Source organism: Gopherus flavomarginatus, chromosome 1, assembly GCF_025201925.1.
Source record: "Gopherus flavomarginatus isolate rGopFla2 chromosome 1, rGopFla2.mat.asm, whole genome shotgun sequence".
Taxonomy (NCBI): Eukaryota; Metazoa; Chordata; order Testudines; family Testudinidae; genus Gopherus; species Gopherus flavomarginatus.
The window spans coordinates 226,516,940-226,543,260 of record NC_066617.1 but is presented as its reverse complement, the minus strand read 5'-3'; the positions used below and the strand labels follow the sequence as shown (position 1 = coordinate 226,543,260).

The 26,321-nt window shown below is 41.5% G+C and overlaps 1 protein-coding gene across 5 annotated transcripts in view; it reads left to right on the top strand.

Annotated features, from left to right (window-relative positions):
• MBTPS2 (membrane bound transcription factor peptidase, site 2) overlaps nucleotides 1-26,052 on the top strand; it is a 41,075-nt gene extending 15,023 nt beyond the window's left edge. For all 5 annotated transcript variants that reach the window (XM_050936616.1, XM_050936618.1, XM_050936617.1 and 2 more), the window contains 6 exons: nucleotides 2,366-2,484; nucleotides 9,558-9,738; nucleotides 13,652-13,746; nucleotides 16,020-16,215; nucleotides 21,389-21,464; nucleotides 21,916-26,052. In XM_050936616.1, the coding sequence (XP_050792573.1) occupies nucleotides 2,366-2,484; nucleotides 9,558-9,738; nucleotides 13,652-13,746; nucleotides 16,020-16,215; nucleotides 21,389-21,464; nucleotides 21,916-22,138 (890 nt within the window). In that variant the 3' untranslated portion in view covers nucleotides 22,139-26,052. The remainder of the gene's footprint in view (nucleotides 1-2,365; nucleotides 2,485-9,557; nucleotides 9,739-13,651; nucleotides 13,747-16,019; nucleotides 16,216-21,388; nucleotides 21,465-21,915) is intronic.
• Nucleotides 26,053-26,321: the final 269 nt, after the last annotated feature.

Here is a 26,321-nt window from a genome sequence, read left to right as displayed (position 1 = left end):
TTTGAGGAACTGAATGAGCTTACTACTCCAATTTTTGAAGACCTGAACTCTAAGTTTAAATGACAGAAATCAGATTTTATGATGATTGCTGAAAAAGTAGGCCTTTCAAACTTTTGAGATTAAAAAGTATGTTCGTTGTTCAGCAGATGACACCATAAGTTCAATAATATTGAATGAGTGTTAAAATAAAGGTTGAGATTTGGATAAAAGCACAGGAATTCCATGTTATCTATTTATTTCCCCAAGTAAAAAAATATTTTCTCAGAGACAGGTACATTTCTTGTAGCGACGTCACTGGAATGTATGTACTTTTTAATGAGAATTAAGTAGATTTTAAGAAATTGTTTTAGTCCTTGGGTTGGTTTTGTTTTTTGTTGTTGCTTTCTGAAGTCTTTGTCTTTTTAAATGTATCAAAGACATCAGCAAGGGTGCTGCCTGAGATTTACCTTTAAGGAATGTAAATATTCTGGCAAAATCAAGTTGAGCTCCCTTTCAGACCTTTTTTACCTTGCAGTATCTGGGATCGATAAGATCACTCCTTCCTCTATATTTCTCTGCTCTATTCCCACATAATGAACTGCACATCAGTGGTTCTCAACTCGTGCTTTTGAAGCTGCCCTTGTTATCCTCCAACAGTATTGGTGACCCCTCTTTTTTTTTATCCTGTTTAATTTTTCCTCCCTTTCTTGTTTCCTAACTTACTCCTTTTATTTCTTTTGTGTGTGTAACACAAATCTTTCATCATAAACTTTGAGGATCAGCTTCTCCACTGCCTTGTAACAGGCTACCCAATCAAAATGGTAGCTTTTTACTCTTGCTTTGCAAGGTGCAAGGCATAGGAGGGTCAGCCTATGAAACGTCTTGCTTTTTGATGATATCTAATAATCCATCTTTTAGTAGTCTGATTTATATAGATTTTTTCCACAGACTGCATTGATGTCAGTGGAAATGTATAAAATTTGTGAGAGATTAAAAGAAACTCGAACACAAGTTGTCTGTATTACAAGCTGTACAAAAACGTTTGTTTGTTTTTGTTTTTTTAAATGGCGTGAAAGCTAAAATAAAATGGCTGTCACCTATTTGATTTATACTGTTGTTTTGATTATTTTATTTTAGGATGAGGGGAATTAATGTTCAGGCTTATAGTTTATGTGCCAATTTAGTTTCAGCCAGATGTGATTTACAACCCACATGGAAAGCAATCCCTTTAAAAAAGAGCTATTCATGGAAATGACGACAAAACCTTAACTAGAGCATTGCTCAGATAGAACTTTGGTTCATGTTCCCTTTCTGTGGTCTCAGAACCCTGAAGGAGAAATCAAATTTTATAAGACTCATAATGATGACTCACAGTGAGTATCCCAAGGGATTATCATGAGATTCCATTGCATCTTATGATTGCTCCATTATATACAGAGAGCGGAAAATGAGTTTAAAAGATTTTGAGATTAATCTTTCTCTTATGCAATAAATCATTACAGTACTGTAAATGTGGAATTGGATCATACACTTCTCAACAAGATAAGATACTGTAAGGAAACTCCATCACTGGAAAGTTGCTATGAATTGGCCACACAGAATACTTGTCCATGCAAACAAGTAGAACTGGAAAATTTCTGTGGTAGGTGTTGAAAGTAACCCTGTTTTTGGCTTCCTAAGTTCACTCAGCCTCCTGTGAAGCTTATGTTTCCCTTAGTAAGAAAAGTGATAGGCTAGGAAGTGCTGATTGCACAAGCCAGTTTCCTGGGACAGCTTTGGGCCCAGATTTTTCCACTCAACATTTTCTAATTGTTTTATTAAGGACTTAGTGTAACTTAGTGTATCAGTCTCTTCCCTGCTTCCCTTTTTGGACTTCTGTTCTCCCCCACTGAATATATGGTACCGCTGCATAAAGAAAAGTCACTGTATAGTAGTTGATTATCAGTTTAATAAAAATTAAACCACCCCAGTTCCTCTCTCTTCCATTTGAATTAGTGACGATGTGAATTCTATGACGCATATATCAGCATGGTACTTGCTATGGGTTTTTTTTTTAAAGAGACTCTAAAGCTGCACAACCAAAAGAGTACTTGCTTTGGCTCTAATACTATAAAGACTTAAGCACTTGAATAGCTTTATGAATGTGAATAGTCCCACTGACATCAAGGGGGCTACTCATGTTTGTAAAGTAATTCATGTGCTCAAGTCTTTGTAGGATCGGGGCCTTTATCCATAAATCAGCAGGCTACTCGTGTTCGTAGCTATTTGCAGTCATTTCAGAAAAGTTAGCTGGAAAGACAGTGATATTTTACAGTTCAGAAACACTTTTTTGTTAGTTACTCGTGCCAGTATTTCCTTAGGTTGATATTTTTTATTCTCTTTGTAGGTGTCTGGCATAATTTTGTTCTTGGTGTTGCGAGTCTCATAGTTCTGTTCCTGCTGCCAGCAATTCTTTTCCCATTTTACTACACAGGTGTTGGGGCACTTGTCACTGAGGTCACAGAGGTATGAACAGGTCTTGAATGATTTCTTATATGCTATGTGACCTGAAACATTTCATTGTCTAAAATTTGATCACTGCCTGAACAGTGTAAAAATCCATCTTCCAGCATTTGAAAAGAATGTTGCTTCAGTTAAGGTTGCCTAAAGAAATCATGTAGACAAACATACTTCATTAAATCACAGAACTAACATTTATAAAAATTTCAGTATTGGACCACAAAACATTTTGGATAGGTTATCCAAAGCGAATTAGAAACAAATCCCAGTGACTGTCAACTGGACTTATGCTTCTAAGTCCCTTTGACACCTTTGGAAATCCTACCCTCCTTTTGATAACTCAAACAACAAAAAGAAATGGTCTATAGACTATTCTTTAACTACCAAGTTAATATAATTTACTATGTGTATTTTATTAACATTTCAAATTATTAGTGTTTTTACTTAGAGCAACACAAAGTACACATGGATAAGAAGTCAATTAATTAAAAATTTTAGTGGTGAGTTTTACAGGTTGATTTGCCTGTTTTTCATTTGTTTTATTTTAATCTTAAACTTAGTTTATTTAATGAATAAAGATGTATTTTTATCTATTTACCTTTACTGAATATTTCCTTTCTTTCTGATGTTCGATCAGTAGACTTTTGGATTATTCAGCCTTAACACTTAGTTAATGAAGTTTTTCCATTTGTTTAATTTTCTGTGTAGACAGATTATTTTATATTATATTTCACTGTCACAGGACAATCTTGCATATAATATAGTCTGGTTATCATGGGTAACATGCTAGAAAAAACAAGCACAGTTTTTAAAAAGTGATGGAGAATTTTGTGCATTTTCACATGACATTGACTGGGTTTATTTACACTTGAAGTAGAACAGGCAGTTGATTTTATTCCTCTCTCTTGTTCCCATATGTAGTCCAAGCGCGGGCCCCAGTCCTGCAAACACATACATTAGAGTGAACTTCAGTTAAGATGGTTCCAAGATCCACCTGCATGGATCCAGTGGCAGGATTGGGGCTTGTGTGTAGTATAGGCTGCCACTAGGTGAACTGAAAAAAGTTTTTTTAAAATCCTGCAGTACTCTACAGGATCCAGTATACTCTGTTCTTTGAGAAACACACACTGTTTAGATGAAAATGCCCTGATTTTCAATGATACTAGTAAAAATATATAATGAACTTGCAGCCTTAGTTTTGTTAAATTAAACTGAAGTCAATCCCAGCATGAGAAGGAATAACAACCACACTGGTTCAGTGATCCAGTGTCAGTGTAATGTGAGAGATCAGTGTTAAGGCTGTGAGCTTGATCCTTCGCTCCCTGGGTCAGTAAGACCTGGGAGCACAATGGAGGCAGCTTGCTGAGCTTCTGGAAAGGGAGTACCTCCTATCTCTTGAATAATCAGCTACTCAGACCATCATTGATAGACTTGATGCCTGTCACTTTTACCTTTCTGGGATAAAAAGGGAGCTGACATAACTGAGGACCTATGTGGGAAGAGAAATGGAGGATTCCCTGCTGTTCTCCAACATTATGGCTTCACTCCCCCAGAAGTATAGGTGAACGCTGCTTGTCTGAAACTCTGAGGTGTCAGCTTCTGTTTCTTGAATCTAAAATGAGTTTTTAAAAAACTCAGGCAGCGGCACAGTCAGCTGCAGCGGCACAGGAGGCGGCGAACAGAGCGGCTAACGGGAGTTTCAGTGGGAGTGCTGTTGGAGGAGCAGGTTTTTGTGGTTTTTGTAGTTTGTGGTGTTTGTGTGTGAGTGAGTGTGTGGGCAGGCTGCTAGGGGCTGTGTGCTGGGAGCGAGGCTGAGCCCTGAGTTGGGGGCGGGGCTTACCTGATTAGGGGTCCTATATAAGGAGCCAGGCACTCAGGCAGCGGCACAGTCAGCTGCAGCGGCGAACAGAGCGGCTAACAGGGGAGTTTCAGTGGGAGTTTCCAGGGGGAGGTTGCAGGGGAGACCAAGGCAGAGGAACCAGGAAGGCAGACTAGGGAAGAGGCGGGGGTCTGCCAGCAGCCCTGCACTTGCCGGTGGCCTGCGGTGCGGTGTGAGCTGTGGATTGCCAGGCACAGAGTTGCAGCGCTACGATGGAGGCAGAGGCAGCAGGTGCAGACACACTGAGGATGACTGGATGCGGTAGCTGCAGCATGTACATGGTCCTAGAGGGAGCACCTGAAAGGAGTTTCATCTGCATGAAGTGCCGCCTGATAGAGCTGCTGGAGGAAAAGGTAAGGGGACTGCAGATGCAAGTGGAAACTCTGGCTGAGTTTAGAAGGGGATTTGAGCAGATGATGGAACACAGACATGATGAGGCACAGGGGACAAGCTCAGACGAGCAGACAGAAGCGGGACCTAAGGACTCTGAGGAGGGACTGCTGGGTGAGGAAAGTGGACGGTGGAAGCATGTCACTAGGAGAACCAGGCAGAGGAAAAGACGGGCCAGCAATGGACAAATAGAACTCAGGAACAGGTTTGCTGAGTTGGGAAATGAAGATGGAACACAGCAGGCTGCTGAAGGAGAAAGGGCGAGGAAGAAGAGGCAAGCAGCTAGTACTGCAGAAGGAGGGGAGCAGTCACTGGAGGCGACATCAAGTACGAGCCCTAGGAGGATTGTAAGGGCGAATTCAAATCGAGAGGAATCGCAGCCAGCTGCTGTGGGGGATAGACCGCAGAATCGCACTGTCGCCAGGAAAAGGCAAGTCTACGTGATTGGAGACTCTTTACTGAGAAGAGTAGACAGGCCTGTAACTAGACCTGATCGGGAGAACAGAAGAGTGTGCTGTATGCCAGGGGCTAAGATCCAGGATGTGGATTTGAGGCTGAATACGATCTTAGCGGGAGCGGGAAAGAATCCGTTGATTATCCTTCATGTGGGAACGAATGACATGGCTAGTTACTCGCTGGACTGTATCAAGGAGGACTATGCCAGACTGGGGAAGAGGCTTAAAGACATCGAGGCTCAGGTGATCTTCAGTGGGATTCTGCCGGTTCCTAAAGCGGGGCGACGAAGGAGTGACAAGATTATGGCGATCAACAGATGGCTCAGGGAGTGGTGTTATAAGGAGGGCTTTGGGATGTACGGTCACTGGGAAGCATTTACGGATAGACGACTGTTCGCTCAGGATGGACTTCATCTCAGCAAGGAGGGAAATAGAATTCTAGGATGGAGGCTCGCCGACCTCATCAAGAGGGCTTTAAACTAGGAAGTTGGGGGAGATGGTTGGGAGATGTTCGGGAGATCTCCACGCCAGAATATAACCTGGAGAGGGAAGTAAACAAAGTGAGCGGGGATACCCTTGCGACCCCAAGATTTGATCCAAGAAGGAATAGTGGAGTAGAAACCAGAGTAACGGGTGATGCTGGTGGTAGAAAGTTTGTGCACGACGGGGGAAAGAATGTCACTGACGCCAAACGCCAAAAATTAAAAGGTCTGTACACTAATGCGAGGAGCCTAGGTAACAAGATGGAGGAACTGGAGTTACTAGTGCAGGAAGTGAAGCCGGATATTATAGGGATTACCGAAACCTGGTGGAATAGTACTCATGACTGGAGCACGGGTATTGAAGGCTATGTGCTGTTTAGAAAAGACAGGAAGAAAGGCAAAGGTGGTGGAGTAGCCTTGTACATCAATGATGAAATTAAATGTAGCGAAATAAGAAGCGATGGAATGGACAAGACAGAGTCTGTCTGGGCAAAAATCACACTGGGTAATAAAGCAACTAGAGCATCCCCTGAGATAGTGCTTGGGGTGTGCTACAGACCGCCGGGATCGGATTGGGATATGGATAGAGACCTCTTTAATGTCTTTAATGAAGTAAACACAAAGGGGAAATGTGTGATTATGGGGGACTTCAACTTCCCGGATATAGACTGGAGGACGAGTTCTTGCAAGAATAATAGGGGTCAGATTTTTCTGGATGTGATAGCGGATGGATTTCTTCATCAAGTAGTTGAAGCACCTACCAGAGGGGATGCCATTTTAGATTTGGTGTTGGTGAGCAGTGAGGACCTCGTAGAAGAAATGGTGGTAGGGGACAACCTTGGTTCGAGTGATCATGAGCTGATTCAGTTCAAACTAGATGGAAGGATAAACAAATGTAGATCTGGGATCAGGGTTTTTGACTTCTCGAGGGCTAATTTTAAAGAGTTAAGGAAATTAGTTAGGGAAGTGGATTGGATGGAGGAATTAGTGGATTTAAATGTGGAGGAGGCCTGGAATTACTTTAAGTCACAGCTGCGGAGACTGTCGGAAGCCTGCATCCCGAGAAAGGGGAAAAAAACCATGGGCAAGAGTTGTAGGCCAAACTGGATGAGCAAGCAACTCAGAGAGGGGATTAGACAAAAGCAGAAAGCTTACGGGGAGTGGAAGGAAGGCAGGATCAGTAAGGAAAGCTACCTTGCTGAGGTCAGAACATGTAGGGATAAAGTGAGGAAGGCTAAAAGCTGCATTGAACTGGAACTTGCAAAGGGAATCAAAACCAATAGTAAAAGGTTCTACAGCCACATAAATAAGAAGAAAACAAAGAAAGAAGAAGTGGGGCCGCTATACACTGAGGATGGAATGGAGGTTAAGGATAACCTAGGCATGGCCCAACATCTAAACAAGTACTTTGCCTCAGTTTTTAATAAGACTAGTGAGGAACCTTGCGATGATGGAGGGATGATAAACGGGAATGTGGATATGGAAGTGGATATTACGGCAACTGAGGTAGAGGCCGTACTTGAACAGCTCGATGGGACGAAGTCGGAGGGCCCGGACAATCTCCATCCGAGGATATTAAAGGAACTGGCGCGTGAAATTGCGAGCCCGTTAGCGAGAATTTTTAAGCAATCGATAAACTCGGGGGTTGTGCCGTATGACTGGAGGATTGCTAACGTAGTTCCTATTTTTAAGAAAGGGAATAAGAGCGATCCGGGTAATTATAGGCCTGTTAGCTTGACATCTGTAGTATGTAAGGTCTTGGAAAAAATTTTAAGGGAGAAAGTAGTTAAGGACATAGAGGTCAATGGTAATTGTGACAAATTGCAACACGGATTTACTAAAGGTAGATCGTGCCAAACCAATCTGATCTCCTTCTTTGAGAAGGTGACGGATTACTTAGATAAAGGAAATGCGGTAGATATAATTTACCTAGATTTCAGTAAGGTGTTCGACACGGTTCCGCACGGGGAGCTGTTAGTTAAATTGGAAAAGATGGGAGTGAATATGAAAGTTGTAAGGTGGATAAGGAACTGGTTAAAGGGGAGACTCCAGAGGGTCGTATTGAAAGGTGAACTGTCGGGCTGGAAGGAGGTCACCAGTGGAGTCCCTCAAGGATCGGTTTTGGGACCGATCTTATTTAACCTTTTTATTACTGACCTTGGCACAAAGAGCGGGAATGTGCTACTAAAGTTTGCAGATGACACGAAGCTGGGGGGTATTGCTAACATGGAGAAGGACAGGGATACTATTCAGGAAGATCTGAACCACCTTGTAAACTGGAGTAATAGAAATAGGATGAAATACAACAGTGAAAAGTGCAAGGTCATGCATTTAGGAATTAATAATAAGAATTTTGGATATACGTTGGGGGCGCATCAGTTGGAAGCGACGGAGGAGGAGAAGGACCTTGGGGTACTGGTTGATAGCAGGATGACTATGAGTCGCCAATGTGATACGGCTGTTAAAAAAGCAAATGCGATTTTGGGATGCATCAGGCGGGGTATTTCCTGCAAGGACAAGGAGGTGTTACTACCGTTATATAAGGCGTTGGTGAGACCCCATCTGGAATACTGTGTGCAGTTCTGGTGTCCCATGTTCAAGAAGGACGAATTCAAACTGGAACAGGTTCAGAGACGGGCTACGAGGATGATCCGAGGAATGGAAAAACTGCCTTATGAAGTATCAGAGGGTAGCCGTGTTAGTCTGGATCTGTAAAAGCAGCAAAGAATCCTGTGGCACCTTATAGACTAACAGACGTTTTGGAGCATGAGCTTTCGTGGATGAATACCCACTTCCTCAGATGCATGCATCTGAGGAAGTGGGTATTCATCCACGAAAGCTCATGCTCCAAAACGTCTGTTAGTCTATAAGGTGCCACAGGATGCCTTATGAAAGGAGACTCAAAGAGCTTGGCTTGTTTAGCCTGGCCATAAGAAGGCTGAGGGGGGATATGCTCGCTCTATATAAATATATCAAGGGGGTTAACGTTAGGGAGGGAGAGGAATTATTTAAGTTTAGTACTAATGTAGGCACGAGGATGAATGGGTATAAACTGGATATTAGGAAGTTTAGACTTGAAATTAGACGAAGGTTTCTGACCATTAGGGGAGTGAAGTTCTGGAATAGCCTTCCGAGGGAAGTAGTAGGGGCAAAAGACTTTCCTGGCTTTAAGACAAAGCTTGATAAGTATATGGAGGGGATGTTATGATAGGATCGTTAATTTGGGCAATTGATCTTGAATTACCACCAGACAGGTCTGCTCAATGGTCTGCGGGGAGATGTTGGATGCGATGGGTACTGAGTTGCTGCGGAGAATTCCTTCTTGGGTGCTGGCTGGTGACTCTTGCCCACAGGCTCAGGGTTTAGCTGATCGCCATATTTGGGGTCGGGAAGGAATTTTCCTCCAGGGCGGATTGGCAGGTGCCCTGGAGGTTTTTCGCCTTCCCCTGCAGCGTGGGGCACGGGTCGCTTGCTGGTGGTTTCCCTGCAGCTTGAGGTCTTCAAACCATTTTTGAGGATTTCAATAACTCGGTCCTGGGATAGGGGTTGTTATAAAATTGGATGGGTGGGGTTCTGTGGCCTGCCTTGTGCAGGAGGTCAGACTAGATGATCAGATTGGTCCCTTCTGACCTATGAGTCTATGAGTCTATAAAACATTCATTTGAATGAAACGAATTGCTTTGTGGAGGAGTTTGTTTTCCTAATACCCTGCCTAAGATTAAAATAATCAGGTATAATAAAATCTGAGGTTTTCTGTTTCTTCAAAAAATAGTTTTATTAGCTTAAGTGTCTGTTGGACATTCAGAAGAACTATAAACTAATCCCAGCATTATTAAGAATGGTAGTGTGTCTGACTTCCTTTTTCCTTTGCAGGATTCTCCTGCCAATGGACCCAGAGGTCTTTTTGTAGGGGACCTTGTAACTAATCTTCAAGACTGCTCAGTTCGTGGTGTGGAAGACTGGAATTCCTGCCTAGGAGAGATCTCGCAGAAGACACAAATTGGGTACTGCATAAATGCAGCAACCCTACAGCAGTTAAGCTCCCCAGCCAGGGGTATGATTATTTGTATACTCCTTATAAATGCTTCTTATAAGTACTGTCTATTATAATTTCATCATCTCTTAAAGATTGTTTGATTTAGGATTTGTTAATGGGTCAGATTTTTGGTTCATCAAGTCTGGTATCCTGTCTTTGGCCTTGACCAATATGCAATACCTTTTTGAGGAGGTGGAAGAAGAATTACTTTCTCTTATCTTCTGGTCATTTTCGTTTGTGGCATGACAAATGAGCTTTGATTACCTCTTTGTAAGATTGCATATACAGTTGTTGCCAGCTGCAGTGTTCATCTCGGGGATCTTCTGCAGTAGTGAATTCCTAGGTTGGCTTATTGCTTTGACTAATTTGGTAGGAAAACAATGCTGTGAAGGTGGGTGGAGTATAAGGTTACAGTGCTCTGTATTATGATTGCTATTGCAGATCATCCCACTATGATAAGGGCTGTTTTAATTTTTTTTTTTTTTAAACAAAATCTTTGTGAATTGGGAATTATTTTTATTTCTTGATTCTGGGTGTTTCATCTAGAGCAGGGGTCTCCAATCTTTTTATGCACAAGATCACTTTTTGAATTTACATGCAATCCAGGATCCACCCTGCCCCTGCCCCTGCCCCGAAGCCCCGCCCTGCTCACTCTATTCCCCCCACCCCTCCCATCACTCACTCTCCCCCATTGTCACTCACTTTCGTCAGGCTGTGGTAGGGCGTTGGGTTTCAGGAGGGGGTGTGGGCTCTGGGCTGGGGCCAAAGGGTTCAGAGTGTGAGAGGGGGCTCCGGGCCGAGACTGGGGCAGGGGCTTGGGGTGCAGGAGGGGGTTCAGGATTCAAGCTGTGGGAGGGAGGTTGGGTTCGGGAAGGGGCTCCAGGCTGGGGCAGAGTGCTTGGATCCAGGAGGGGGTTTAGGATGCAGGCTCCTGGAGGGGGCTCAGGGCTGAGGGTTGGGATATGGGCTCCTGCTGGGCGCCACTTATCTCGAGCAGCTCCCAGTCGGCGGCGCAGCAAGGCTAGGTGCTCCAGCCCCACACCGCTCCTGGAAGGGGCCAACATTCTCTTGCAGTCCTTGAGGGGAAGCACGTGGCTCTGCGCACTGCCCGTCTCTGCAGTCACCGCCCCTGCAGTTCCGTTGGCCACAGTTCCCCATTCCCAGCCAATGGAAGCTTTGGGGGCGGTGCTTTCAGGCAGGAGCAGCGTGTGGATACTCCTGCCACTCCTCACCCACGGGGTCATACTGGCCGCTTTCGAGAGCGGCATGGGGCTGGGACAGGCAGGGATCTTGCCTTAGATGCAGCACCACTACCCCACCAGACTTTTATCAGCCAGAGATCATGATCAACTGGGAGAGTCATCAGGATGATCAGTTGATCGCGATCGACTGGTTGGTGACCACTAATGTAGAGGTTAGTCTTCTATCCCTTTCTGGTTTTGTTCATACAATACAGTGTCTTTTACCATAAGAGCTTGGCCCTTAATGAAGACTATAGATTAAGTAAAACTAGGACAAAAAGCAAAATCTAAGTAAAACAAAAAATTAAAAATCAAGCTAAACTGAACTAAACATAGACTAAACTAGTGGTCCCCAATGTGGTGCCCGTGGGCACCATTTATGTGCACCTGCCTAGTGCCCAGCAGGGGAGAGAAGCCAGGGACAGAAAACTCCGGGGCTGCGGGCGCCGGTATTCTCTGTCCCCGGCAGGCGCAGGGCTGCAGCTTCTCTCAGGCTTTTCTCTGTGCTCCCAGAACTGGTGACCAAAAAAACAACAACAACAAAAAAAGCCCGTACTGCCGAAGCAGGAAAAAAAAAAAAAACCCAGCGCTCTGACTTTGCTGTCCCAGGAATGGACAGAATGCCGCCCCATAGCATGTGCCACCCCAGGCACATGCTTGCTCCGCTGATGCCTTGAAAAATTCTTGGTGTCCACCACACTCTTCTGAAAACATGAATGTGCTATTGGCCACAAAAAGGTTGGGGACCACTGGACTAAACCATGTCTTGCATGATGCCCAGGAACTTTTTAGGGTTTGGTTCAAGCAAACTGTGAATTCCAAAGGGAGCGTCCTCAGCTGAACCAATTCTCCCACACCAACCTTGGGAAGTTTGTTTAACTTGGACTGGACAGCAGTCACCTTGCAGCCATTCTTAACTGCCCTAATTCAGTTGGCAGTCTTTCGGATAACCAGATTCTAGACTATTTGAGCTTTAAAGATTGTTACCAATCTTTTGCATTATACTTGGAAGTAAACAGGATGCCAGGCCAGCTCAAATGCTTGTGCGCATGTGTTTTTGATGTGTACTGCTCTTCATGTGACATTCAGAGTGCTAATTCTGGTCCCAGTGGTCCCTTCTATCTTTATAATCTATTCATGTCTTTTCCTGTTATGTAAATCTGAAACTGATACCCCGGCATAATTTGGAGATCAGATCCCAAGCATTTAGACAAAGTAAAGGGCTGGGGTCAGATCCCAAGCATTTAGACGAACTAAAGGTTTGAGTCACTCTTCGAAGGAGGTTAGGGCAGCCTTGCCACATGCCCTAGTTGGGTTGGGAGGGTAAGGGAGAAGCAATGCTGCGGTGTTTCCAGATCCCAGCCTACCAAAGATAAATACAAGAAGATCCCTGCTGTCCACAGGAGTGTAATTTCAGGGGCAAAGGTAGTAAAACTGCATATTTTGTAACCCTGTTACTCCCATTTGGACTGAAGTGCCAGAGTTGATTCTAAACCCAATGGTGTGTTGTGTTAGCCGCCTACAGTCCTTGCCACCACCCCATCAGACGAGTCTGTCTGCATTTCTTAGCGGTGAGCCTTCAGCAGTGATAGACATTCCTTTGAAATGAAATGAACTCGGTTATTCAAACTGCAGTAGCTGTCATTTGTCAAAATCTCAACAGTTCACATCTCAGCATCCTTTCTGTTAATATGTTGTATTTATAATAAGCCTATATTGCAAATGGACCCTAGGCACTTTACAATAAGACAAATACAGAATAAACAACTAAAACAGGTATAAAGACATAAAAAAATCAATATGCCAAAGGCCTTCTGAAATAAAAACCATTTAAAATGTATTTTGTAAAGGAGCTAATTCCATGATCATCCACACGTCAAAAGTATGTCATTGCCTAGTCCTAAGACTACAGCAAAAAAATATGTATAGTACACTTCTGCACCTGCAAGCTCCAAGCTCCAAAACGCTTTGCTTTTGGACCTCAGAGGGTACAATGGTATATGGATGCAGGCAGCTCAAGCCTTGTCTGCATATAGAAGTTGCACTGGTTTAAAAACCTAATTTAGTTAAACTGGTGCAGCTCTTTTCATGGGCACTGTTGCAATGGTTTAAAACTGACTGGTATCCATTTAGTTTGCATCACTAAGTCCATTTGAAATCAAATTATGATTGTCCCCACAGGATTTTACACCAGTTTAACTAAATCAGTTTAAAAACACACTTTTAGCTGAACAGAGGCCTCAGAGAGCCGTCAGGGCCCCAGTCCATTAAAAGCTTTTAATGTTTTAAAAACTATACGTTGAAGTTGGGTCATTCCCACAGCCAGTGAAGGGAATGCAACAGCAGGCAGCAGAATCCCTCTGCTCACCATTGATGCCAGCTGCAAGCAACAGATCAAACTATTTTGTAACAGTATTCAAAAAATTGTAGTAGTCTATGTATTAAGGTGATAAGATCAGCCTGTGAGAGAGATGGCTGCAGTCTGGTGATGTTCTTAGGATGAAGAAACTCATTTACAACTATTGCTGACATCCAGATCAGGTTCTCTGAACTAAAATAATTCATTATAATTCAGCAGGCTACAGAAATGATTGTTTGATTTTATTTAGAGACGTATGTATTTTTGTGATTTATTATGAATCTGTCTTTCTGTGCTTGTCTAAAATTTAGTTGGTTGTGTTCCTCTGTAGTCTACAGAAGACTTGATGGCACTGTTGAATGTTGTAGTAACAGCAGCCTCACCGACATTTGCTTTTCATACAGCAATAACTTGGACAGCCACCTGGTAAGTTACTTTAGCTGATATTCAGATAGGTACCACAAATGTGCACATAATTAAACAGTGCAGTGTGTAGCACCTTCTGTCTGAGCATCTCAAAGCACTTGACAAATATTAATTAGCTAAGTTTCACAACATCCCTAAGAGGTAGGCAGACATTCGTATCCCTATTTTCCAGCTGAGCAAACAGAGACTGTATGGTTGTGTGATTTGCCTAAGGCAGTGGTTCTCAGCCTAATTGCCAGTGTGGGCCACATATGCAGCTGTCTGCGTGTTATATGGGCCACATCCACCCAATATATATGCTTACCTGTATGGCCCTCAGGATGTCACATGGGCTGCAGCTGGGTGCTGATTGGGTTCCAAGCGGGCTGTGGGTTGAGAACCGCTTGCCTAAGGTCACACAAGGAATGTGTGGTAGAAGTAGAATCAGATCCCAATTCTCCTGGTCATGTGTCTTTAGCCAGGGGACCGTTCTTTCTTACTTTGCTTATACACATCCACATTTTATACTTTGAAGGCACAACAGTTGTGAGAAAATGCATACGAACAAGAGACTAAAAGCAGCTCTCGAGAGCAAGGGGGAATTGTTCAACATGAGCTTGATGCTGCCAGGTCTGAGCACTTTAGGCCCTGAAGCAACAAAGCATTGGAATACATGCTCAGCATTAAACAGCTGAAGTCAGTGGTCTGCACACATGCCTAAAGTTAAGCAAGTGCTGTGCTGGATCAAGACCGAGTGTTCAGCACCTGGCACCCTGTACTGGTAGTGGCTGTTGGATGAAACCCCCGTTTCCCCCCTCCTCCTCTGACTTAATCATCTTGTAGAATATGGGAAAATGTTAAGTGCCGCTCTGGGATTTTAAAATTAAAATATTAAAATATAGGAGCCCTGTTGAAAAAGTAAGTGTTTTGAAAGATGCCACGTTGAGAGTGGTGGAGCAAATTCAGCAGTTCTTTCAGGATCCACAGGAAAGCGCAGGTAACAGCGGTGCTCTGCCAGTGTTTCCCAGTCCTGACCTGGAGTCACCACCTCAAGAAACAGAGAGGAGTTCATTCCTCAAATCCATTTGATCCCTCTGACATGAAGCTTCCAGTTCCAGTGATATTTTTTGTGCGGATTCCTGTCCACTACAAATTGGACATAACCCATCAGTTCATTTTGTCTTGGACACCAAATAGCCATCAGCTGTAACAGCCCCGACCTGCACTGGGTTCAGATGAGGCATTCACTTCTAGCACTTTGAGGTTCTTGGATGCATAGCTGCTGTTTAAGAGGAAACACTTTTTCAGGGGGCCTAAGATGGCTGCTCAGCTGCCTGAGCAGTTTTTTAAACTGATATTTGCGGAACTACACAGCAACAACAGAGGACTTCTGAATGCTTTCTCCCATCCAGCATGATAGAGACTGGCCTGGGAAGGAGCCTAGATTCCGGTTAATGGGGAGAGACAGATGCAGCCATGTGTGCAGGCCCTGTACCGCCAGTGTGGCTGTTGGCTGAAACCCTCTGACAGCCTCCCTTCCTTGAGCAGGGACAGGGGGTATGAACTGTTCCCCAGCCTGCCCTGAGGAACAAGAAGCAAGCCACCGTAAGCCTCTAGGAGGGGATGAGGAGAAAAAATTCCATTTCCTCCTAGGTTCCACTGCCCTCTCCCTGTGCTGTGATGAGTGGGAGAGAAGATCCTGGTCTCTCAAACTGCAGAAGGAGTGTGTATGGCAGGCACATTCAGGAACACACCATTGCATTGGCTGCTTCAGTTCAGAATGATCTAAAACTTAGCCATCAAAAGTGCCCAGCATATTAGATTTTAGGATTTTTCTTTTAACAAAAGCTTTAATTTGCAGATACCATGGCTATAAAAACCAAAACCCCATAGACAGACTTTAACTCAGTGCTGTAGTAAGGTGATGTGTATTTCCTGTGGGCCTGCTTGAACTATCCTGTCCCTCCTATATTTAAATTTTCAGCTAATGTACATGTTTATACTAATCTCGCTTTTAATATGCACACACAAATGCCCCTATGCCTTAATGGCAGAATGCCAGGCTGAATATGTTCGCACCTTTACGTTAGTGTGTGGGAGATCTGCAGGGCATGTGGGGATATACCCATGCATCAAAACAAAAAGAATCAGAACAATATTCTTCATATCCTGGCAGCAAATCAATGAAATCGAATCAACTTCTTCTGTTTTAAAAAGAAACGTGCAGAACAGTATGTTTATGATCTGTTGTAAAATACCCTAAATTTGATAATTATTTAAAATGTCCTTTGCAGTATGCCTGTCTGCCAGCACGAAAAGCTATTGAGGCCAGCCAAGTCTGTCGAACCAACATGGATTGCCAGAAGGATTTTGTTCCAAGTTTGTGTGTGACACCTTCTTTAGAAAATCAGACCAGACTAATCAGAGTGAAACATCCACCCCACGTTGACATGTTGTTTGTAGGACACCCAATGCATCTTCAGTATACAGGTTTGTATTATTTATGAGAGCATTTAAATGAAGAGGGTTATGGCATGGTTGGCTTTGGCAGACTGCTTGAATAAGTGTTGGAGGGCTTGCCAGTTTGCTTCATTTGTGCAGAATCCATTCCTAGCTCCATTCTATTGTTCCTTTCCTGTTGACAGCCAGTGGAGATGCTGGAGTAATTAGGAATAAAAGTGAAATGTGCACCATGCAAAGAGATATAATCGTAATAGAAACAATATATTAGGTGACTGCTTATTCAAAAAAAGCATGAAAGGGACACTTCAACAGTTCTCACTTGTCCAATTTGTGAACTACTCAAGGCTCTAGCACTCTTCAAAAGCCTTTAGGGAACCTCTGGATTGGAACATCCACAATTGTTCCTTTAAACCCTGCCCAGTACCCAAATGTTGGTACAAGTCCACATGATGTCTTCCTTGTAAATATGTAAGGGCTTGATTTTGCCACCCTTATTCATGTTGAGTAGTTTTTTTACTTAACAAGAGGTCCTAGTAAAGTAAATGAGACAACTAATAGATTAAATTACTACGCATCACGAGTGAAGAGTATCCAAACCTAGCCCTATGTTATCAACCCTAATCAGTCTGTAAACATGGGCCAAATTCTTCCACCTTTACTCATGTTAAGTACTTCTTTACTCTGGGCTAAATTCTGACTCACTTCTATGCAGGCTATACAGGTTGTGGCTCCAGACACATGGGAGTAAGTTTATTACCTGCTTCGAGCAGGTGAGTGGAGAATGGGCAGACCCTTTGCTCCAGAGCCCACTCACTGACCAGAATAGCCGAGCCAGCATGGGGTAGGTAGTGATTTGAGGCTGGTTTAGACAAGTAGTAAGTTATGCTCCCTCTCCAGGAGCAAGGAGAAAGCCAGGGAGAAATTGTGCCTCCAAGGTTTGTGTCAGATTCACAGTGCCTCACAGGACTACTCTTGGGTGGTGGAATGTGTGCACTGGCCCTTGGCAGGGCTGTGCTTAAAGTCACTATCTAGCGCTCTCCGAGAGGTCCCATTGAAACAGCGGATTTCCTTATGAAGACCCCTTTTAGAAGAGTATTCTTATTCAGAAGGAATTGAAGCACATGTTAAAGTGGTTTCCTGACTAAGAGTAGTCTAAAGCATGAGCTTTAAGTGCTTTCCTGAATTAGGGCTGGAATTATGTATTGCTGAGTTTGAGTAACAATGGCAAAATCAGGCCCTGTGTGAACAATGATTCTTTCATAAAGATGGCAGCCGTTATCCTTTTCTGCTGGTATTTGGCTGGGAGAAGAGGTTGTTTGGTGCAGATATTATTGAGTACTTTTAAAATTTGATTTTTATTGTATTCTGTTATTTAGTCTTTATTGTTTGCAGTATATCCTGAAAGTCCAGAATATAATGTCCTTTAGTGTTATTTTTGTCTTTTTTCCACCTGGGAAGCATTGATTGGGGCCTTTGGCATTGACATTTAATGTTATGTTTGCTGATGTTTTGTTCAGTGTGCACCAGAGCTCTAAGAATAGTGTGTGATAATTATTTTAAGCCTCTTTTCTTGGCTTTCTAACTGAAAAACACAAAACACTGTAGGTATTCTTCAAGCAGCTGGTATTGTTCTGTTGTGTTTTGCAATGACTTGCTGATGGAGTAATGAAATTTTAGTGGACATTTCCCACTAGACTAGGATTTCCACCAAAAAACTGCTTTTTATTGTCAAGCATTCAGGAAAGAAATTATCAGGAAATTACTAAATTGCTGCTGCACTTGTGACCTTAAAGTGTAGTTCTGCTGAGCTGAGCTGAAAAGTTACTTTTTGAAAACAGAACTGAGGTTGGATGGTTTACTGTGTCTCAATGGTTCCCTTCTCAAATGAACTCAGTTTGCAAGTAAAAAGATGTTTTTTTTCCTTAATAACCATTACTGCAAACTCAGCTTAGGGTCTGAGTCGAATAGGATTCTTTCCCTCTACCATATCAGCACCGGTAACGAGATAATGTAAACCAGTGCCCAAATCCTGCATTGTGCAGCATGCAGATGCCCTATTGCAGGGGTAGGCAACCTGTGGTAAGTGTGCCGAAGGCGGCACGCAAGCTGATTTTCAGTGCCCGGGGTCTTGGCCACCGGTCCGGGGGGCTCTGCATTGTAATTTAATTTTAAATGAAGCTTAAACATTTTTAAAACCTTATTTACTTTACATACAACAATAGTTTAGTTATATATTATAGACTTATAGAAAGAGACCTTCTAAAAACATTAAAATGTATTACTGGCGTGCAAAACCTTAAATTAGAATGAATAAATGAAGACTTGGCACAGCACTTCTGAAAGGTTGCCGGCCCCTGTCCTATTGCCTTCAGTGGGGCTGTGCATAAGTGCAGTTGTCTGCGCAAAACAAGCCATTTTCTTCTATGGACTGCATGAGTGTAACTGATTGGAACTTGTGATGATGCAGGAGGAGGGTCCCACCCTCACTCTTAGCTGTGTAAATTGTAAAATAAGCATTAAAGGTGTTTTTAAAACATCCTTCATTTGTCAATAAAATAAGCCAATGTGGCCCGTAATACTCACAGGTAGCAGATGTGCTAAATAAGAAGGTGACACTTTTATATAGCCAGTTTTCAGAGTAGCCTTGTATTTAAACCTTCCACCTTTTGTGTCTGCATTACAGTAATCTGTGAATAAATGATCTTTTTCTTGTTCTCCAATAACATTGTTTAAATTTCTACCATTTATTTTTTCATTGTTTCTACTTGCATTAATGTCGTTGTCATGATAGTCTTGAAATACAGAGCAGCAGTACTTACTCCATAGCTGAGGTTGAAACTAGCTTCCAGTTATAACCTGGATTTTCCCTTTGAATGGGAGGCTAGTTTCTTCTTATAAACTACTATCATGTCCTTAAAAGTACCAATTCCCTCTTAAATCTCACATACCCCATCTCAGCCCAGGTTGGACTTTTTCAGGGATATTTAATAAAGTCAGAAAAGAAGTTTTGAAGTGATAGTATTTTAGATACTTTCATTGTTTGCTTTTTGAGCATTTTCTTTTTTTTCTCTTTTTTTGGCTCATGTGTTTGAAGTGATTTTTGCGTGCAAACCCCAAACCTTCTTTGTTGGCCTCACGAAGAAGAGGCGCATTTTAATGTTGTGAAGGATGTTATGAGAGGATTAAAAATATAAAGTTATTTCATATGTAAGGAGTAATTTTGCATATAAACGTTACCATTTATAATATATATGGTGCTTTTGCTAACTCCAGGACAGGGACAGTTAATTATTTTTTTGTCAAGGTCCAAATTTCTTGGTCAAGGTATAATCTGGGTCCAGACTCCAGAGAGAATAATAAAAAATAATAGTAATGATAATAAGTAAATAAAAAGATTTTGAAGTCCATTCAAAAGCATCCTGTGGTCCAGATTTGACCTGCAGTCTGCCTGTTGACTACCTCTGTTCTAGGATATACCACAACAGCTGTTGCATAGACCTGGAGGCTAGGCAACTGAGGGGAAATGTGTGGAGTGGGAGTCTGGAAGGATGGGGCAGAGTCTGGTGCTTGAGGGTTGTGGGGCATATTGAGTGGGTGCATGGAATTATGCTTCCCAGTCTCAGAATGTGGAAGGAGTTTCTCGGAGGGGGACAGGACAGTGATAGGCTATAAAGAGGTACAGAGAACCATGGGGGCATGGAAGGAAGGACATGGAAGAGGTTTAAGGAGCCGGGGGGGGGGGGGGGAGCATGGGATGAAGAGATGGCATGGATGATAAAGTGCAGATGATCAGGATCGGGCATGGGTGGGGAGTATACAAGGGGAGAGAGAGGGTGGAGTGCATGCACAAGGCAAGGAGGTGGAAAGACATGGAAGAGGGTGAAGAATTATGAAAAGCAGAGGACATAGAGGGGACTACAGGAGGTGTGAATTCAGGAAACAGACATCTTTTCTCCATGTTAGTGTAAAATTTTTTAGATACAAAACTCCAAATTTTGCAGTAGATAAAACTTCCCCATCTCCCTCTACCACCTGCTATCTTTATAGCCTGCCTATGTATAACACCACATACCTCACACACCTTTCTCCTGTGGGCTTGCTTTTGCTTCATGGGATCTGTTGGAGCATGGCATCTTTGCTTATAAACAAGTTCAGTTCAAAATTTTGGTGCGTGCACTCACAGAAAAATCTTTTCAAATATGCTAAAATAGAGTTAAGGTTCAAAGTGAATTTCAGTGGAATCCAGCTAATACTAAATCAGTCAATCAATCAATCATGCTTTCTTTACAAAACTTCCACAATTTCAAAGAAACCCAAATGTTGAAGGCAATGGAGACCACCATCTAGAGAATCTGGACACTTCCCTAATGTCTGATAACTCCTCATCTCTCATTAGCACCCCAGGTGACTTACATTGCATGCCCAGAATGAAGAGTGAAAGTTTGAGAAAGGTATAAATGATGAAGATCAAGTCTGCACAAGAAAAGGTTTGCTGGAATAGCTAGCTTTTGTTGGCAACCCTGCTCCTAGATGAGAGGCATCTTAAAGAGTTCTTTTGCCAGTATAGTTTGTGCCAATTCCCAAAATAAACTAAGCAAAACTGACTAAGGGACATTTTTTGCTGATAAAAGTACATGTACACTAGAGATTTTTGCTAAAAGTTTAATAAAGAACAGCACCCCTTACTGATAATAATTCTGGCAAAAATTTCTAATGCAGACCTGACCTAAAAACAAGGGGAATGGTTAGAATGGAAATGTTAACACAACTTTAACTGCCATTCTTGCTGTAATAGTCATTATAAGGTTACTCAAATCTGGGCTTAAACTACGCAGCATGTTCTTTAGGAGTACAAATGTTCAGTTGTACTGTGTCTGAAGGCATATAATGTGCTTTAGATTTGATGTTACATGCATAGTATAAAGTACTAATTGTGTAATGTGGCGTGTTGATTTTTCCTACCATCATTATGACTGCATCTGACTAAGAGATAATTAAGTGATTGTGCCTGTGCGGTTTAAAAAAATAAATAAATCTGTATTTGGGATAGTTCTTCATCCTGTAAGAAGTGTGGAAAACAAACAAAAATCAGATCTGCCATGATACACTGCTAATCTGAAACTAATTATGCTGTGTCTGTTGAATTGCCATTTGGTTTAATTTGCAGTTTTATTGCTTTTTCATTTTCTTTTTGTTTCAGTGAGCCTCAGCAGTTTTGTACCACGACATAACTTTCTAAGCATTGATCTGCCTGTGGTGATAGAGACAATGTGCAAGTATCCTTTGAAGTGTTCTCTTAGAACAACAAACAAATTGTTTGCAGTTTGCTGATCCAGCAAGATTTCACGGGGATATCATTACTAGTTTTAAACAGGGCTGCTTCTACTCTGGTGTCCACAGTTCTGAAGCGTATCTTTAGGACATGAGCTTTGACCCATTCCCAAACTGATTATTTACTAACATGCCTAACTCAGAATGAAACTCCTTGCTTCCTGAAGTTTATAAGAATAATTTTGGTTACTTTTTTTTTTGACTCTTGATGATGAGTTTTTAGAGCTCTGATGAGAATAACAATTGCCTTGTTCTGTTCGTTCCATCTGAAGCACCTGGCGTTGGCCACTGTTGGAAAACAGGATACTGGGCTAGATGGACCATTGCTCTGACCCAATGTGGCCATTCTTACAGTCCTATATTCTTTTGTTTTGTTCCTTAGCTAATCCCACCCAGATATCTAATTTCACTGTCAGGAGCCTTGGCAGTTATCAATGCAGTACCCTGCTTTGCACTGGATGGTCAATGGATATTAAACTCTTTCCTGGAAGCCACTCTTGCTTCACTGATCGTAGAGAAACAAAACCGAGAGCTTGTTGGCTTTTTAATCTTGCTTGCTGGCAGTGCACTTTTGGCTGCCAATGTGGCACTGGGACTTTGGTTGGTGACAGCCCGATAGTATATTGGATACATTTCTGCATCTGATTACTTCCATGAATTCTCCAAGTACACACAAAGTAATGAAATCCATTGCCTTGTAAAACTTGCCCTGTCTGAGATAGGAATAACTTCCTTAAAATTCCATTGGAAGAAAGATTGGTGATTGGAGTTGTATGTTAATTTAACTCTGCAAAATCTTGTGCAGATAATGGAAAAGTTTAAAGAGTAAGAACTCTTCTCTTTTAATATTGTTTTTAAAGCACTCTGATCATTCTGGAGAAATTACACTGAAACAATTTTACAAGGAAAAGACTCAGGCCTGGTGAATTTAGATTCCAAAATGAAGGAATTTATGTGACATTGAAGTCTTGTATACTGCGAGAGGAAAAACCTACTTGAGCTCTGTTTTGTAATTTGAATAAATATGAGATGCTCTGCATTGGCTCTGCTCAACCAGTGCAGGTTTGGGTTGTTGGGTTTCTTTTAAGTTTGGTAGTGTACCAATTTGAACCTGAAAAACTGAAGTCTGGGCTCATTTTTTATATTGGTGCAGGGCCATGTAAATTATTGCCATGTGTTCCTGAGGAGCAAGTCGTCCTATGCTTTAGTACCCTTCTCTTCCAGCTGGCTGATAGGACTGGAAGCATGTTGTCCTCCCAACGTAGATGAAATGTCAATTTCAGTGATGCCAATGTCAGTTGAGAAATGAGTATGTGGAAGAATGGCAAAACCCACCCACATGTTGTCTGTGTTCCTTAAGACATTAAATGTGTAATATTGTGCACCACTGAGAATATTTTTGAAGATACTGTTTTGTGCATCGGCAGTAGCTTGAAAATAATTTGAAGTTCTGGTCTCCCAATGAGAATTGTGATTGCTGAAATAATACTATGCAGAATTATTCAGAAGTGAGTGGTAAGGTTGAATGTGTGTGTGATTCAGAAAGTTAAATGTTATACCTATTTGTGTTTAACAACAAAACTTGTTTCTGAATGTACGTCCTCTGTAGCCATGTATGCGGTAGGATTGATATACAGTACCTCACTGGTGTTTGTCTCTTCCTAAAAGAGTTATTTTCCTTTATCAATATTCATTTTAATCAAATATGTTTGAATGAGTTTGGTCTTGGGTAATAACCGAGCAGAAAAAAGAATATGATGATCTCTAAAGTGAACTGTGTTGGCATGTGGCTTTGTCATCCAAAATGTACAGGGGCCAAGTGGTAGAAGCCTCTGTGATTTTAATTGAAGATAGAGTCCTATTCCCAGTGCTGTATGCATGCCCTAATAACTACAGTGATCCTGTATTTGACCATTGATATGTTACTCTATTTTCTCAGTTTAGAAATGTGGAACACAAATGGATTGTTATGAAAAATATATTCTCCTTAGATAATGTGAGCAGTAATGCACAGGTTGAAAGAACATGTTCATTTACTTGGCTTTTTGTTAGTTTGCTTGACATGTCTTAGGTACATATATTTTGAATTTACCTCTTTCATTTTTCTCCTGTCTGTCTTCTGACGCACATTGTTTGGCACTGACCCTAACTCAGTAGAACTGATCAAATTTCTTATTTAATGGAACTATCTTCAGTAGTTTAAAATCAGATGATCACTTTGTATGTATTTGAGTTGCAGTACTGTTTTCTTCTCACATATAATCATTAATGCCATTATGGCAGTTTCAAAAATATTCTTTGGGTAAAGCTTTAAATATAATATTTTGTACATTAATATTTATCCTCACTGCAGATATTTGTGTGACAATCTGTGCAGGCACAGTACTCGTCTGAGTATGTGGAAAAAGGAGAGAGAGAAAAAGGATGCTCTCCAGTAACCAGCTACAAGTCTACTATAACTGTTCTGCTAATATGCTGATGAATTGAGTCCCACTGCTCTAAAATTAATTGGTCACTTAATGTGTCACCTTTACATTTACTTTAAAAGAAAATAAATTCAATTAATTTTGTTGTGGTTAGTGTTTATGAAAGGATTAATTCTGGCACCCTTTAGGCTTGTCTGTACAGTGTGGCAAAGGGTGTGATTTGTGAAGTGCTCTAACATGTTGCAATCTTTTTGTCCCGGATAGACCCCGCTGATGCTCTCCAAAAGGTACCTAGTTCATGTTAGCTTAGTCTTCTTGAGATCTTGTAGAGTGCGCCAGCAGGGTTTACATGGGGCAGAGAGAGTGCAGCCTGTTAGTGCGCTTTACAAATCACAGCCCTCTGGTGTGCTTTGCTGTGCCAAGTAGACAAGTCCTAACTCATATGCAGTAATACGTTATTCTTTAAAAAGCCGCATTAATTTCAGTGGGCCAGATTGTGCCATAACCTTTTAAATCCCCAGTTCAACAAAGCACTTAAGTACATGCTCACGCCCATCTCTGTTTAGAAAAGGACTTAAACGTGTACTTAACTTTTCACATACTTAATTTCACTGAAGTCTAAATTTTGCTGAATAGGGATAGATTTAAGTATGAGTTTACGTGCTTTGAAGTAGGGCCTACAGCCATTGATACTGAACTCAATGGGGAATTTTGCTTAAAAGCTAAGATAGAGCGGGACTGTTTGTGCACTATGGTAGTACCCAGCTTGAATTGGCCCCTAAACAAATAGCTACTCAGACTGGTTCAGCCTCATTGTCATGGAATTCTCTCCTGGGAAGTAAATTACTATAAAGAAAAAGTGTTATTTTGACGGTACATGTTGCTCTCATTATTGGATTTTTGGTTTTTGTGTTCTGTTTGTTTCCTGGGAAAGAATGCAGTTCAAAGAAAATGGACTGGGATAACTGACGGTTGTGTGGGTTTTTTTTAAAACTTTTAAGTAATTTGTATTGCATAAAGGAATTTAACATTGATTCTTCCTTTAATGTTTCACTGACATGAAAAGCTAAAATGAAAATGAAATTTTTTTGTGTTGTCTCTATATTTCAGTGGACTGATTAGAAGGCAGTTGCTCCTCTAAAATAGATTGCAGCAATATATTTTCAGGATATATTGAACTGAGGGGCATAAAAGAAAAAATAAGTTGGATTTGGCTGGGTACCACTATTAACTTATATTTTTCTGTTTAAAAATCTGTATCAGATGGAAGAAGTACTGTCTAATGTTCAGAAACGTTGTAGGTACCTCTTAATTGAAAACTGGCATAACTGTATACTTGTTCGCAGGCACGGAATTTAAAAACAGTTTTGTAACTAACACTTCAGAGAATGCTCCTGTTTTCCGTCCTTTGTCGAATCACACAGCATTCGAGGTTCAGACACTTTTTTTAAACGTTGTTTCGTGGATATATTGTCATAGATCAAATACTAAAAAATGATTTGGGAAGTCACAATTTATTTGGTGGGATTCATTTGGATATTGCCTAGTTCTAGATGTTCACTATTTTTTTTTTCCCCAGCAATATACTATGACTAACTTTCACAAGCACTTGGAGAAATTTTAGGCAGCAGTTTGAGGGTATAGAAGAGATTTCCAAATAATCACATCAGAAATCCAATGGTTTCCTTACAAAGCTGTTGTTTTATTCCCCTCTGATTTTTGCATGGTTTCTGTTAAGGTTTCAAGGTGCAGAAAATGTCCTTACCTGAAACCCATAAGTGGAATTTGTACTGTTTTTAAAATGTTAGTTTTCTCTATATATATTCTGTTTTTTTTTAATACTGACTGACAGTAGTGGAATATCAGATTTTTAGATCAGTTGTTCCCAACGTCATCGTGTTTAGGAAAATGATACACTCTGAAGATGTTCAAATCAAGCAGATTAATAAATGTATGGGGTATTTTTGTATTTGAATTATGTATTGTGTATGTTTTTCCACACTACTTCATCAACCAAACAGTAAGTATTGTTTTCTACTTGTGATAAATGAATGTTAATTGCAAATGTGTTGTTTAATGGTTAACACATTTTACATTTGAAATCAGACTGAAAGCGTGTAATGCCTTATTTGTTGCAAATGTGTTATTGGTATATGTTTTCTAAAGTTAGAAATTTTTAAATTTATTAACTGTTCAAATCAGATTAAAAGTAGTTTTCCATATTGTTAAAGTGATTTGGCATTAGCTACCTAAGCATTTGCATGGCTTCCACCATCAGCATAGTATTCAAGCATCTCCTAAGAGTTGTCACAGTTCCAGGGTAAACAACCTTTTGCCCCCTCTATGGTCGCCCCTTTAGGTCTCAGGTCTTCATCC